The following is a 14,297-nucleotide window of genomic DNA, read 5'->3' as shown; positions in this document are numbered from 1 at the left end:
ATGTTTAACACAACGTCCCAACTTCATTGGAATTGGGCTTGTGTAATGGCCAGTAAAAATGCATTTTCACTTCTTTACTTTTGTACTGAAGTAAAACACTATGGACACAAATTATACAGGAATACAATCCTAATTACTACTACAATAATTCTACTTTTAGCAAAGTAGGGTATACTTGACTGTAGAAAGCTTGTCTTTGTAGTGCATTCAATGAAACATGATTTGCAAATCATTGTATTCTGTTTTTATTGATGTTTAACACAACGTCCCAACTTCATTGGAATTGGGCTTGTGTAATGGCCAGTAAAAATGCATTTTCACTTCTTTACTTTTGTACTGAAGTAAAACAGTATCGACACAAATTATACGGGACTACAATCCTAATTACTACTACATTCTAATTCTACTTTTAGCAAAGTACTGTATACTTGAGTGTAGAAATTCAATTTCTATCTTTGTACTTGAGGAGTCTGAACATTTTACTTTGACTGAAGTACTTGCGCTTTTACCAGAGGATTGTATATAATTGTCACAAACTGTGAGAACTTCTACCACCTCTGTGGTCGCCAATTGCATAATGAGCAGGAAGTGTGTGTGTGTGTGTGGGGGGGGGGGGGGGGGGGGGCGCCTTATGGTGGGGGTGGGATCGGGGAGGGGAGGGGGAGGGGAGGGGGGTGGGGGTCTTCCTTCCCTCCTCAAGTCCACCTGCAAAATGCGAACGCAGCCCCCTTTTTTTTGGTTTTGCTTTCTTGATTTATGGCCCCGCACTGAGTTACGCAATGGGAGCAGGCAGGGAGCGGGAGCAGTCGCACGCGCACGCGCACGCTGGCGCTCGGCCCCGTATGCGCTCACTCACCTCGAGCGTGCGCATCTCCTTCTGCGTCAAGTCGTTGGATGTGGCGCATTTGGTCCTCAAGCCCTCCAAGCTGGAGATGCTGATGTCGATCATGTTCTGCACCAGCTCGCACTGCTGCAACGCTTTGTGCGCGCGCACGCTCTGGCCGCTCTCCTCCAGCTCGCTCATAGTTCCCATCCACGCGCACGCGCACGCTCCTCTTTTCTCCGTGTGCTTTTTTTAAGCAGGGGGGGGGAAGCAAGGCGGAAGGAGGTGACGCGGCGTTGTCAGCGGCTCCATTGCTGCTGATGATGAGGATGATGATGCTGCCTCATCAAGGTGGTGATGGAAGAGGAGGAAGAGGAGGAGGAGGAGGAAGAGGAGGAGGAGGAGCTCACAGTGGTGCGAGGGTGGCGGCCCGCAGGACGACGCCGAGGCCGAGGCTCGCGCACGCACGCACGCACGCACGCAGGCAGCCACGGTTGTCCCCAAAAGGCGAGGAGGAGGAGGAGGAGGAGGAGGAGGAGGAGGAGGGTGCTGGGTACTCCCCCGACATCGGAGCCGTCAATCAAAGCCGGGCAAATCTCGCGAGATCACGACACGGGGGAGGGTGAAGCGGTGCAGCAAAAGCCGACTGAACACGGAAAGTCCTTAGAACGAACATCCGATGCGAATGGGTTCGACTAGCCGGAGGAAACGAGGGGGGGAAGTGACGTCAGTCTTCGGGATCGGTATGTGTTTAGCACATCTGCCACACTGTTTTCGGCTTTGGGTTCGAATCTTGTTGCTATTTATTTGATTTCATTTAAGAATGAGAATAAGTAGTTTTATTTTGTGACGTGCCTATTTTACATGTATTCACTCATTGATCATTTCATATTGAATAATAAAATGAAATCGTCTTTTTTTTTATTACTCTAACTTGAAAAACGGTAATGATCTTTCATTTTATTGGCGCCACTCGAGGTCATCGTACAAAAACTGAAAAAAAAGAAAACAAGCAGTGCAATAAAGTAACAGAACTTTAAAACATATATATATATATATATATATGGGCAACGTTAAAGTGAATGGACAGCCGGAAGAATGTGAGTCGAGTGAACGAGTCTCTTCTTAAATAAGAATAAGAAAAAGAAAAGCCCTTTAAAGACCTTCAAACTTCTTTCTCTTCTTGAAGGATTTAACTGAAGTTGATAAAGCCCTCTTGTTTTGTTTTTTTATTTTCGGTATCTACTGTGACGTTCGCCATACGGCGCATGAGTTTGAGTGATAGTTAATGGCAAAGTCTTACGTTGTTTGTATTTACCCCCCACACCCAAAAAAAACAAAAAACAAAAATAACGTCAGTCGAGTCTGGATTCGAGCCATCCCGCCCACAATACCGAAAGCTGCTTTCCAATTGGCTGTACGTCATGACGCAAGGACGCTTCTTCCGGGTTTGGGTCGCGCGCGTAAAGCCCAAGTTGGAGCCTCGTAATCAGACTCGTGCTTGTATGCAAGAAATACGTGATGGCCTCCACCGCAAAAGCACCGCCGCAGGCCAGAAACTTACCCTGGTGAGTGAGTCGCGGCGAGGGCGAACAAAACAGCACGAGGCCCGGTGCTTCGCTCTTCAGCACGTTCCAAAGCCGGGGCTCCGTTTCTCCGTCGGTCCCATCGGCGGCGCATGCATGCCGGAGTGACAATTGGCTCTTGAAGAGTGCAACCGGTTCCTTTCAGTCCGATTTGGCCGCTTCAATCCCGTGCGCGTTAGCAGCAACGCTTAAATCTCAACATTTCCCAATGGACTTTCGCTTTTCCTCGCCTGACTCTTTGCCCCTCGGTTCTTCTCGAAGCGACGGCCGTTGGTTCGGGAGTTGTTCGAGCAGGTCACCTGCGGCACATTTGACTGCTTACACGCCGTTTAAGCTAGCAGGGATGCTTAAATGACGTCATTTCCCAATGAACTCTGCTCCACCAGACCAAGAATGCTGCAAGAGATTTCTCGAGGAGTTATGTTATTTCTTGATGAAAATGTAGCGATATGATGATATTTTTCTTTGTCGCTTTGTTTGCTTTTGTGCCGATTAGCTAGCTAACAACCAATCGGAGTCATCGGCGATGATGAGCCGACGTCAGCCTCCGCGTGCGTCGGATTTGGCCCAAGGCCCTCGCAATCAGCAGTGCTGGCCCACGGAACGTCAACTACACTCACGTTGCTACTTGAACCAATCGCTTTCCAAATGTGTCCTCGCAGGGCCGGCGAACTGGCCCGTATTTGACACGCGCTTTTTTTTTTTCCCTTCCGCTGATGGGTTGGTCAGCAAAAGCCTGAAAAGCCGCTTTCACGCTGCCTTGTCTTCCTTGCGTTTCAGGGTTGAAAAATACCGACCGCAGAAACTAGACGACCTGATCTCACACGCAGACATTCTCAGCACCAGTGAGCTCAAACACAAAAAGCAGATCAAGCAATTGCAAGTTATGCATTTGTGCAATTAAACGGCGCATTAAACAAAATCCCCCAAAAAAAACTTTGCCAGTCCAGAAGTTCATCAGCGAGGGCCGACTGCCGCACCTGCTCTTCTACGGGCCGCCCGGAACCGGCAAGACTTCCACCATCTTGGCCTGTGCCAAGCAGCTGTACAAGGACAGGGAGTTCAACTCCATGGTTCTGGAGGTACGCACCCTCGTCGATCCATTCCAAAAAGTCGCCGCCGCCTTATGAGCCGCGCTAACGTTTTGCAGCTCAACGCGTCCGACGACCGAGGCATCGATGTCGTGCGGGGACCCGTCCTGAGCTTTTCCAGCACCAGAAGCATCTTCAAGTAAGACGGATTCCTCAGTGCTTCCTATCGAAGTGGCTTTTGGGGAATGTAACTCGACTCGCTTGAAAATAGCAGCACTTTGGCAAATAATGGGCCATTCATCAGCAAAGAGGCTTCGAGCTGTTCGTTGCCCCTCCGAGTTGAACGAAACATCAAATAAACACGCTTACACCTTGTGGATTTAAAACGCCGTAAAGAAAGGTCCCGCTAGCTTCATGCTAACACTCCTTAGCATCGATGTCTTTAAGCAACAAACGTGTGGACAGACAAAACAACAGTACTCGCAGTCATATATTCTTTGTCCTCTGCGTAGAATGATTGTTGGTGCCGTACTGACGAGCTCAGGGAGGATTAGAGATGTTAAATGGGAGACTTTAGATTGCATTTGTGAAAAAATACAAAATTGACCCTATTTGGACATACGGGGTTTCTGCCCGACAGCGGTGCGCTATATAAACCAATTGGTGGGTAAATACTGGTTGAACTTGATTATTATTCAGTTAGTTAACTATTCCTTTTAGATAACACATCTCCATCCTGTGTTTTTTGTCAGGAAAGGCTTCAAGTTGGTGATACTGGACGAGGCCGACGCCATGACCCAGGACGCCCAGAATGCGCTGCGGCGGGGTGAGCGCTTAGTCACTCACGGCGTACGCCATATGCCACGTGTGTGCGCGTGAACGTCTTCCCGTCGCGCCAGTGATGGAGAAATACACCGAGAACACTCGCTTCTGCCTGATCTGCAACTACCTGTCGAAAATCATCCCGGCGCTGCAGTCTCGCTGCACCCGCTTCCGCTTCGGACCGCTGTCGCCGGACCAGATGATACCCAGACTGCGGCACGTCATCCGGCAGGAGAGGTTCGTGGCTCCTTTGCTGATTCCCCAAACATTGCGTGGGGACTCTTATCTTGCGGCCTGTCATGGTAGACCGAGATAGTTCCACCAAAAATGTCTTCGTCGTGATTAGGGACTAGGTCGTGTGCGTTCGCAATCATTCATCATTACCTAATCCATAATCACTTTTTAGATAGCAGCTCGACTTAGTCCCTCAAATGTCCACTGAAAGTCTCTTTGTAGTGATTGGGGAGTAGGGAATCTGAATCGGAATCCTCTTTCTTGGCCGAGTATGTCAAAAACACAAGGAAGTTGTCTTTGGTAGTTGGAGCCGCTCTAGTACGACGATTGAACGCCATTTTGGCAGTAAATGCTTTGGAGACAATAAAAAAAAAAAAAAAAAAAAAAAAAAACCAGTACGGAGAGTCACTTGGCCTCGAGCCATTTAATGGCAAGAGGGAAGAAGCTGTCGGAATGTCTGCGAGTTCTAGTTTGCGTTGATCGGTAGCGCCGGCCTGAAGGAAGGAGCCGGAAGAGCCGGTGACCGGGATGCGGAGGCTCCGGGAGGATTTGGCACGCTCTTGTCTTAGTTCTGGCAGCGTGCAAGTCCTCAAGGGCGGGTAGCGGGGTACCGACAATCTTTTCAGCAGTTTTGATTGTCCGTTGCGGTCGGAGTTTGTCCTTTTTTTTTTTGTGGAAGAACACAGGACCGATTCGACGGCCGTCTCAGCAGCTCCCGTGGCAGGCCGTGCTTCCTCACAAGCCGCAGGAAGTACATCCTCCGCTGGGCCTTTTTGAGGACGGAGTTGATGTTGATCGCCCATTTCAGGTCCCGAGAGACTGTAAATTCCCAGGAACTCGAAGGGCTCGACGCTTGACGCGGGGCAGTTGGACAGTCTCAATTGTGACTGCGCAAACAAGTTGCCACCTTGCTGTAGATGAGTCCAATCCCAATCAGCTGCCGAGTTCAACGACAGCTAATCAGTGGAATTTGGAGCATCTGGAGAGGAAAAAACTGCCGCCAATTCGGGATGATATCAGCATGCCAATTTTAATTTTTAATCAGCATGCTCCCCAGTGTAATAGGCACGGGGACGCATGGATTGATTTACCCACAACAATTCCTGAATCAGAGGGGTGAAAGCACTTTTTCAAGGTTGGATCTCCTCAAAAACGAAAAGCAAACACAAAAAAGAGAAAACAAATCTGCAAACCGGCATCTGCAGCCGCGGGGGGCCAATCGTGAACAGCCAACAGTCTGACGAAATAACCGCTTCTGTTGAGAATCGTGGACGCGTTCCCCTCTCCCTAATCACTAGACAGCGTTTTTCATGTACTGGACTAGAGAGTTCAACTCCAGGCCTGAAACAATTCATCGATTAACCGAGTCTCACTAAAAACTAACCGCCGGTGTTGGGAATCGGCGAGCGAGCCGCCGCTCGAGTGAAAGGGGATGCGGTGGCAAAAGGCTCCGCTCCTTCAGAAATAGTCGCCCGAAAAAGTCACCGGGCGTTGCCTTTTTTTGGGTACAGCATCGACATAACTCCAGACGGGATGAAGGCGCTGGTCACGTTGTCGGCGGGCGACATGCGAAGATCGCTCAACATCCTGCAGGTGACTCCGTCGGCTCCCTCGGGCGGCCGTCTTGACGTTTGACTGACGTGTGCGTGCGTGCGTGCAGAGCACCAGCATGGCGTACGGCCGCGTGAGCGAGGACACGGTGTACACGTGCACGGGGCACCCGCTACGCTCCGACATCGCCAACATCCTCGACTGGTCGCTCAATAAAGACTTCAACACCGCCTACAAGCGTAAGTCCAAAAAAAAAACCCCACCCAAAAAAATTGGAGCACTTCATTGTATGGAGATTCATATTTTGTTCTCAAACAAATAACACTTTCTTCTCATAAATTGACAAATTTCTCTTAAAAAAATAAATAAAAAATCTAAAATATGGCATTTTTTCACATCGAAAATATTTTTTCTCAAGGAAAATGACTTTTGGTAAGATTTTTTTTCTAGGAGAAAATACTTTTTTTTTGCAAATTTTTTAAACTTTTGCAAGATTTGCAAAAAAAAAAGTTTTATGAAATTTAAGTATAAGTGTATGTATATATATATATATATTTCAAAGGAATTTAAAAAAAATGAATTATTTTTGATAAAAACATTTTATAAACTTAATTTCCAGTCAGATTGCTACTTTTTATGACTGAATACAACTTCATCATAAGTTTTACTGCGTAAGTAAATAAGAATAAATAATGTTTTTGATTAAAAAAACAAACAAAAAAACACCTTGATTCTTGTTAGGTTACTACTTTACTCTCATAGATGAAAAGTAGAACCTCGATTTACGAATTGATTTGGTTCTTGAACTGAGTTTGTAAATTGAGCATCATTTTCAAAAATCCCTATTTTAGTAAAAGTGCACACTTGAAAACAATATAAAGACATCCATCCGTTGCTCTTCTTGGAACCCTATTGCGCTAGCAGAATGGCAAAATAAAGGCCAAAAAGCACACGACGACGCACTAAGCAAAGTAACGGCCGATCGCGGACCGCCCCCCCCCCCCAAAGCGGCGGCACCGCCCGCCGGATGACATTTGAGCCGGCCGTGTTTTTAAACGCTCACCTGAACGTGTCCGCCAGAAATCTTGGAGCTGAAGACGTTGAAAGGTTTGGCGCTGCAAGACATCCTCACCGAAGTGCACCTGCTCATCCACAGAGGTAAGTAACGCAGTCACAACATCATGAAATACAATGTGAAGGTTTGGGCTGCAATTCATTTCATTGTGCTGCTCCTTCTGTTGCGGCCGCCTCGGCCATCGGGAGGCAGTATAATAAAAGTCACTCGGACACCAACAAAGAATAGTACTACTTGTCCTCTGACTGTAATGTAATAGTGTCTTTTTTAGGAAGGTTAACAATATGTGCCTGTGAGTATTGTGATATTGTCTGTCTACATGCGTTTTTCTCCAACCCGATCTCGGAAGCTAAGCAGGGTCGGTCCTGGTTACCACTTGGATGGGAGACCGCGTAGGAATACCAGGTGCTGAAGTTAGGCAGCGGGCCGATCGCCCGCTCCCGTAAAAAAATGTCCGAATGTGCCTCATGGCGTTGAGAGCTCGAAGTTTTTCTACCGTTTGTTTTCAAACATCCGTTGCTTAAAGGATTCTTAAGCCCCGACCGACTATTGATGCGAACCATGAGCATGTCAACGCTGTTTGTGAATCATTGTAAATGTCCGTTTCCCCCGGAAAGTGGACTTCCCGTCTTCGGTCCGGATGGGTCTGCTCATCAGGCTGGCCGACGTGGAGTAAGTCACGCGACTTCCCGTTCACACGCGAAGGCAAGCGCCGTCTCGTGCTGACGCTGCGTTGTTTTCACTTCTGCGTGCAGGCACCGGCTGGCGGCGGGCACCAACGAGAAGATCCAGCTGAGCTCCGTGGTGGCGGCGTTCCAGTCCGTCCGCGACCTGGTGGTCGGCGAGGCCCGGTGACGCGGTCGTGACTACCGTCGTCATGACAACCATGCAATCGCAACTCTCGTCAGCCTGACGTACATTCACGCGCGACCAGAAATAAACGCAAATAGCAACCAGATTTGCTTTATTCAAGTTAGTACTTTTGGGGGGTTTTCAGCAACACAGACTTTTTTTCCCACATTAAAAGTAGTTACTTTTTTGGGGGAAAAAAATTGTAAAATAGTACAACTTATTTTCTTTTTTTACAGCCTTCCCTGCAATAACCATCGTTTTTCATTTTAAAAAGACAGATGTAAAAACTCAGCTTTTTTCTTTGAAATTTTTTTTTTAATTGTTTCTTAAGTTACTTTTTTCTGGACAAAAAAAATATTGATTTCTTTTTTGAAAAAGAAAATCTTCTGTTTTGAAAGCCTTTCAAATACATTTTCCATATACTACCCAGGTTTTCTTTATTTAAAAAAAAATCCTTTGGTCTTCAGAAATGTTTCAAGTAAGACATTTAAAAACAAATCTATCCAAAAACTATGAAAAACACTTTCTTTTGAAGTATTTTTCTTAAAATGAAGTTCCCGATAAAGCCCAATTTGTCTTCCAAATATTTTTTTCTTGACTTAAGTGTTTTTTTCTTTTTAAATGACTATCCTAAAAACTCCTCGAAGCCTTTTTGTATGTTTTATCTAAAATAAATGAAGAGTGCATGACTTCAAAAAGACTTTTTAAAAAATGTCCTTCAAAAAGTATTTTGTGTGTCACTCCAGTTAAAACTCTCAGAAGCATCTTTGTCTAAAATTAATAAACAAATGCGAAGAAAATGTGCTTTAGGCTTTAATAATTCATGTTTTATAATTTTATATAAGAACGAGACTTCAAAAGATTTTCCCATTGAAACCCATTTTTTTACTTTTTAAAATGACTTTTCCTTTAAAAGTGACTTTCCCCAAAAAACACTTTAAAAAAATGTATATACAAACTTCTTAAAAGAAAATGTACAAAAATTCCCTTTTACTGGTTTCTTTTTTTTTTTTTAATTAAAAATACTAACCTTAAAGAAAATGCCCAGTGATCTTCATCCCCAACAATGAATAAGCAAAAATCTGAAGAAAATGTGTTTTAGTGTTTTTAATAAAAGTTATTGGTGTTTTATGAACATGCAGTTACACAGCGATGGTGCACGACAACGTAAAAACACAACTTCCTATGTACAATCAAATAAATTAGCAGCCGTATCAAGTAGTACTAGTGCAATATTCTTTATGATTATCTTTAAAAAAAAAAAAAATTTTTTTTTGTTCTTTTTTTTTTTTTTTTTTAAATGCACTTTTTTGTTCTCCCGGCGATCAATGCGAGTGTGGGGAAACGTGCGAAGAGATGTCGCGGTAGGTGAGGAACTCCAGGATGCGCTTGGGCAGCGGCAGCGGCTCCACCTGGTGCGTGGACACCGAGTGGCGCAGCGCGGCGCGGCACAGGTGGCGCAGGCCCGGCACGGCTTGCGGCGCGCGCCAGAATCTCACGTGGCCGTCGCGGGTTCTGAGTGGGAACTTTTGTTAAGAGTTGGCTCAAGATCATGATGCTCACTTATTATTATTATTAGATTTCATTTTCCATTTGTTTGATTGCAGCATTTTCCCATATTTTAAATGTTGAATTTCTTAGTGTTCTAAATATGATGTCTAAATGTTTTTGTTTTAAATAAGCCGTGGTAAGTAAAAAAAGAAGGCGGACTTTAAATTCAATGAATTTATATTGAAACTTTTTAGACTGAGCGTTTCTTTTTTTTTTTTTTTTTTTAATTGGGCATTTCAGTATTTTTACCTACATTTTATTTCAAACAAGCAACAATAAGCATACTGTCAAAATAAACTGACCATCTGTGGGGTTTTTTTTAACTTTTGTATTTTCTGTATTTTTATTAGTAGTCTTTGTAAAAGCAGATTTGAAAATGTTTACAAATTTTCACTTCAAACATTTTTGATTTGAAAAACTGACATTTTCCTAAATCATTTGAATTCATGTTTGAATCATCTGTAGCGCTTCTCCTCGCGCATGCTGGAGCCTATCCCAGCGATCTCCTTGGGGCGAGAGGCGCGGTACACCCTGAACTGGTCGCCAGCCAATCGCAGGTCTATGTTTTAAAACAATTTGTTTTTTACCTTCAAAAATAAAATCTAAAAAAATCATTTTATTTCATCTTTAATCACTTTTTTAAATGTTATCTTTAAATATATAATTTTTTAAAAAATAATAATAAAATTCTCAAACTTTTCTATATTTTGACGTTTTTTTCCCCCCCCCATGCTTTAATCACCATGTACACAAAGGTTGACCTTTAAATATTGACCGAAATGTCTTTTTGGCGGAAAATTGTTTGCGTCATGTTTACCCGGTGGCGATGACTCCCCCTTGTGGATGGTACTTGCAGCACAGGCCGTTGGAGTCCCGGTCGGCTTTGGTCTGCATGCTCAGGGCCGACTTTCCGGGCTCCCAGATGCCGAGAGCCCTGCGTGGCCAACGCGCACCGGTCAAGTCGGGCCCTCTGGCATTACCACGACAAGCATCGCCGAAGTCACCGCCTGTGGCCGAACTCACCTGTCGTCCGTCACAATGGCCAGGTGCAAGCCGCTGGGAGAGAACTGAATCGACGAGATCTGGTTTTGGCCGTACTCCTCAAAGTAGCCTCTGCGGGAGATGGGCATTGAGAAAAGCTGATCCGGGGTCGGTCGGGCGGGCGGGCGCCCGCGCTTATCTGGTGAAACGCGCCAACGGACGTCCGATCGGGTGATCTTACGTGAGCGTGGCGAGCTTCTGCGCGGTGTACGGGTCCCACAGGTCGATCCACCAGCTGGCCCCGCTGAAGGCGGCCGTGGCGAGCAGCGCGCCGTCCGGGGAGAAGTCGCACGCCGACAGCAGGTAGAGCGTCTTGTGGGCGCCGCCCGTCAGGTTGCGGATGTACGTGTACGAGCGCAGGCTCCACAGACACACCATCTGGGAAAAGCCGCCACACAAGCCCAAGTCAACCGGATTGGAAGCACTTGGAACAAGCAGAAATTCACTGGCTTTACGTAACTCCAGATATGAATCGAAGTGACAGCCCATTCGTAATCCGTCGGGTTTAATATGGAATCGGTCCACCCTCTAAACATCGTAAACTCTTCTGGGGAGCTTTTCCACAAGGTTTATGCGTGTGATTATGGGAATTTATGACCATTTTTCCAGAAGTGCTCTATAGGGTTGGGGTCAGGATTGTGCAGGCCAATCCAGTTCATCCACATCCAAGCCATATTAAGCCATATGGATTTAGAATGGGATATCACTTCAAATCATGTGTCAAGGCAGGCCAGCCAGTACTTTTGGCAATATAGTGCAAGGCCACTGGCTTTGATTCCGGCCCAAAGCCAATGACTTCAACTGTAAGCGCAAGTCCACTGGATTGGACGGAAGCCAAAGTTTACAGACTTTGACGATAAGCGCAAGTCCACCGACTTGTTGGACCGCAAGTGTAAATTCACCGACTTTGACGTAAAAATGTATGTCCGGCGACTCTGAGGTAAGTCTGCCGTTTTGGTCTAAGTCAGGGGTGTCAAACTCAAATTCACAGCGGGCCAAAATTCTTCATTCAATATTTTCATGAAAAATCACTGCCATGTTTCTGCAGAAACGTAGCGTTAAAGTTTATCATATGAAAACAAACTTACATTTTGCTTCAAAACTGAATCGGGAATAAACAAACTAATATTATAAACACGAGAAATCCAATTTGCAATAAAAGATGTCAGCGGTATTTGTTGTTTGGGATAGAAACAGATAACCTGAATTTTTCTGTCAACTACCTTTCTGTTTGATCTCAATCTTTTTTCAAAGGCCAACGACAAAGCGACCCCCCCAAAAATAAGAACGTCCTTCAATAACAATTGGACAGTCCACCGACTTGGGCTTTTAGTCCGAGTCCGAGTCCCCCGGCCGTGACGGTTAACCCAGAGAATCGGAGACACTCGCCCTGTCGAAGCGCCCCACGGTGGCCATCATGCTGCAGTCGGACGACACGCAGCAGCAGCTGATCCAGTCTTTGTGGCCGGACAGCACCTGGACCTTCTTGCCTGACCGCACAAGAGGACAATCAACTACGCAGGCTTTTTATTTGGATGAAAACAATTACAAATGACACGCAGAAAGACACCTTTGTGCGCCAGGTCCCAGACCCTGAGCGTCTTGTCGCGGGAAGACGACACGAGCGTAAGCGTCCCGTTCGGGGGGAAGATCAGGTTCCGCACCACGCCCTCGTGGCCCTGAAGCTCCAGCACGGACACGCCTCGACAAGCGCAAAAAAAAAAAGGTCATGCGAGTCTTCTTTACACAAGTATCAGTACTTTGACTGAAGTACAGAGCGGGAGTACTTTGACTGACGTAAACGTTCGAGTTTTTTTGTTTTTTTCTTAAAACTGTCCAGCTTGTGAGTACTTTTTTTAGTTGAATAAGTACTTCTTTTACCACAATCCTTTTGATCCTTCGTTTATTTGCATCTATGGTGACGTGATGACATCATCACTGAGGATCTGGACAGGAAGTGAGAGGACGCTCACCCGTGAGAACGTTCCACATTTTGATGACGCCGTTTTCCAAGCCCGTGGCCAGGAGCAGAGCGTCGCCGTTGTTGTCGTTCCCTTTCGATGGCGGTTTCTCTGCCTTTGAGGCTCGGGGTCCGAAGGCCAGACCCCAAACCGGGTGGCCGCAACTGAAGCTCTTGTCCGCTCGGTCCACCTCGCCGCGCTGACCTTCTCTGTGGGAGGAGGACCGAACGTACACTAAGCTGAAAAAAGTCAAGGTTTGCACATCCGCCTCACAGTTCTGAGGATACGGGTTCGAATCCGGCCTGGCCTGTGTTGAGTTTGCATGTTCTCCCCGTGCCTGCGTCCTGCATTTGAAAAACACGTAGGCTAGGGTCATCGAAGACTAAATTAAATTGTCCGTAGGTAAGAGTGCGAATGCTCGTTGAGCTGCGTGTGCCCTGCGACCGGTTTAGGGCGTACCCCGCCTCTCGCCCGAAGATAGCTGGGACAGGCGCCAGCACGCCCGCGACCCGCGTGTGGAGAAGCGCTACAGAAAATGGGACGGCTGGATGAATCATTCACTTGTCAGTGAATTGTTGCTGAATTCACTCGTTAATGATTGCGTAAAAGGTCACATTGTGTTGACATACTGGCGAGGCTCAATGAGCACGTAGGGCGACCACCCACACAATTTAACATTATTTGGAAATGATTCATCGTGTGTCATTATTTTGAGATCAGGTCACTAGGTTGAAATGGATCATTTTTATGTACCGAGTTATAGTTGGGCCTCAAAAAAAAAAAAAAAGTTGCTTTGTTTGTCCTTTTTTTTTTTTAAAGTAAAACATTCGTTTTGTTTTGTGGGTTTTTTTTTTTGTTTTTTTTGTAACCAACTACTTTTTTCCTCGACTATTTAATCGTCATCTTAAGACACCAAGACACCAATTTAGGACCATAAAGTACTGCGGGCACGCTGTAAAACAGACATTTCCGATGGTTCCGCGAACGCCTCGCGTGAGCTTCAAGTGGGGGGGGGGGGGGGGCACGTACTGCGAGTCGAGGGGCCAGGCGACCACCCACACGATGCCGTGGCCCATGGACCAGGCGAACCAGGCTCCGTCGGGGGAGAAGTCCACGCTCCACGTCTCGCAGCCGGGCCGGCCTTCCAGGGACGGCGGCCGCCGGGTCTTCAGCTCCAGGATGAGCGCCGGGTCGGCGGCTGCGGAAGGCGGAAACAAAGACGTCGATCGCTCGCTTCTGCCCCGGCGGTGAATGTGATGCGTTTACGTACACGTCGACTGGACCTCCGCGGCGTTTTCTTCGGTGGAGCACATCGTCGTCGCGGGTTTCGGCTCTTGTTTTTTCACATGGTTCCGCTTGCTCACCTCTCGGCGCCCCGTGGACACAAACAAGCAAGATTTGGTTCGGTTACCTCGCGTCAGGCATCCGGACGCCCTCTTTCAAGTCGCGGGTGTGGATGACGACGTGTGTCCCCGGTCACGTTGTGCTTGCGTCACGACGCTCGGTGACGCCCCCCAAGCAGAAACTGTGGTGGCTCCCTCGGAGGGGGCGGGGCCAAAACAATGGTATTTTGCTCTCCTCGTTGGTATTCTACAACAACAACGACAACAACAAAACGTTATCCTTCCCCCCACTTTCATATTTCTCAACCAATTCAAACCATTCCAACTTTAACAAATTCCCAAAATTCACAGCACCCAGGGTATTCTTTTTATCCTTCCTAACTCTTTGCCAGGATTTCACATTTTGGACACACAAAAAGAGAACCTG

General features: G+C 46.6%; 3 protein-coding genes across 7 annotated transcripts in view; 1 reads left to right on the top strand and 2 right to left on the bottom strand.

The window, feature by feature from the left end:
* The window catches only part of ksr2 (kinase suppressor of ras 2), a 63,145-nt gene extending 61,801 nt beyond the window's left edge, over nt 1-1,344 (bottom strand). For all 4 annotated transcript variants that reach the window (XM_061768834.1, XM_061768835.1, XM_061768838.1 and 1 more), the window contains exon 1: nt 857-1,344. In XM_061768834.1, coding sequence (XP_061624818.1) covers nt 857-1,033 — 177 coding nt within the window. In that variant the 5' untranslated portion in view covers nt 1,034-1,344. The remainder of the gene's footprint in view (nt 1-856) is intronic.
* Nucleotides 1,345-1,420: 76 nt separating this feature from the next.
* rfc5 (replication factor C (activator 1) 5) lies at nt 1,421-8,080 on the top strand. Of its 2 annotated transcripts, none has more exons than XM_061768914.1 (11): nt 1,421-1,566; nt 3,190-3,254; nt 3,355-3,491; nt 3,560-3,639; nt 4,193-4,266; nt 4,340-4,499; nt 6,008-6,089; nt 6,157-6,286; nt 7,128-7,205; nt 7,740-7,794; nt 7,878-8,080. In XM_061768914.1, the coding sequence occupies exons 3-11, from the start codon at nt 3,480-3,482 to the stop codon at nt 7,975-7,977; spliced, it is 771 nt and encodes a 256-aa protein (XP_061624898.1). In that variant the 5' UTR covers nt 1,421-1,566; nt 3,190-3,254; nt 3,355-3,479; the 3' UTR covers nt 7,978-8,080. The 2 variants fall into 2 exon arrangements, with proteins under 2 accessions (XP_061624898.1, XP_061624897.1); XM_061768913.1 differs by lacking the exon at nt 1,421-1,566 and adding an exon at nt 2,239-2,391.
* A 986-nt stretch (nt 8,081-9,066) lies between these two features.
* On the bottom strand, nt 9,067-14,008 carry wsb2 (WD repeat and SOCS box containing 2). Its single transcript, XM_061768886.1, has 9 exons — nt 13,798-14,008; nt 13,557-13,725; nt 12,540-12,736; nt 12,137-12,268; nt 11,956-12,056; nt 10,748-10,944; nt 10,549-10,638; nt 10,343-10,459; nt 9,067-9,489 (listed from the first exon to the last, which is right to left on the bottom strand). The coding sequence occupies exons 1-9, from the start codon at nt 13,838-13,840 to the stop codon at nt 9,300-9,302; spliced, it is 1,236 nt and encodes a 411-aa protein (XP_061624870.1). The 5' UTR covers nt 13,841-14,008; the 3' UTR covers nt 9,067-9,299.
* Nucleotides 14,009-14,297: the final 289 nt, after the last annotated feature.

Source organism: Phyllopteryx taeniolatus, chromosome 3 (assembly GCF_024500385.1).
Source record: "Phyllopteryx taeniolatus isolate TA_2022b chromosome 3, UOR_Ptae_1.2, whole genome shotgun sequence".
In the NCBI taxonomy this organism is placed as follows: domain Eukaryota; kingdom Metazoa; phylum Chordata; class Actinopteri; order Syngnathiformes; family Syngnathidae; genus Phyllopteryx; species Phyllopteryx taeniolatus.
The sequence above is the reverse complement of the archived record's forward strand: the minus strand, read 5'-3'. Positions and strand labels throughout refer to the sequence as shown.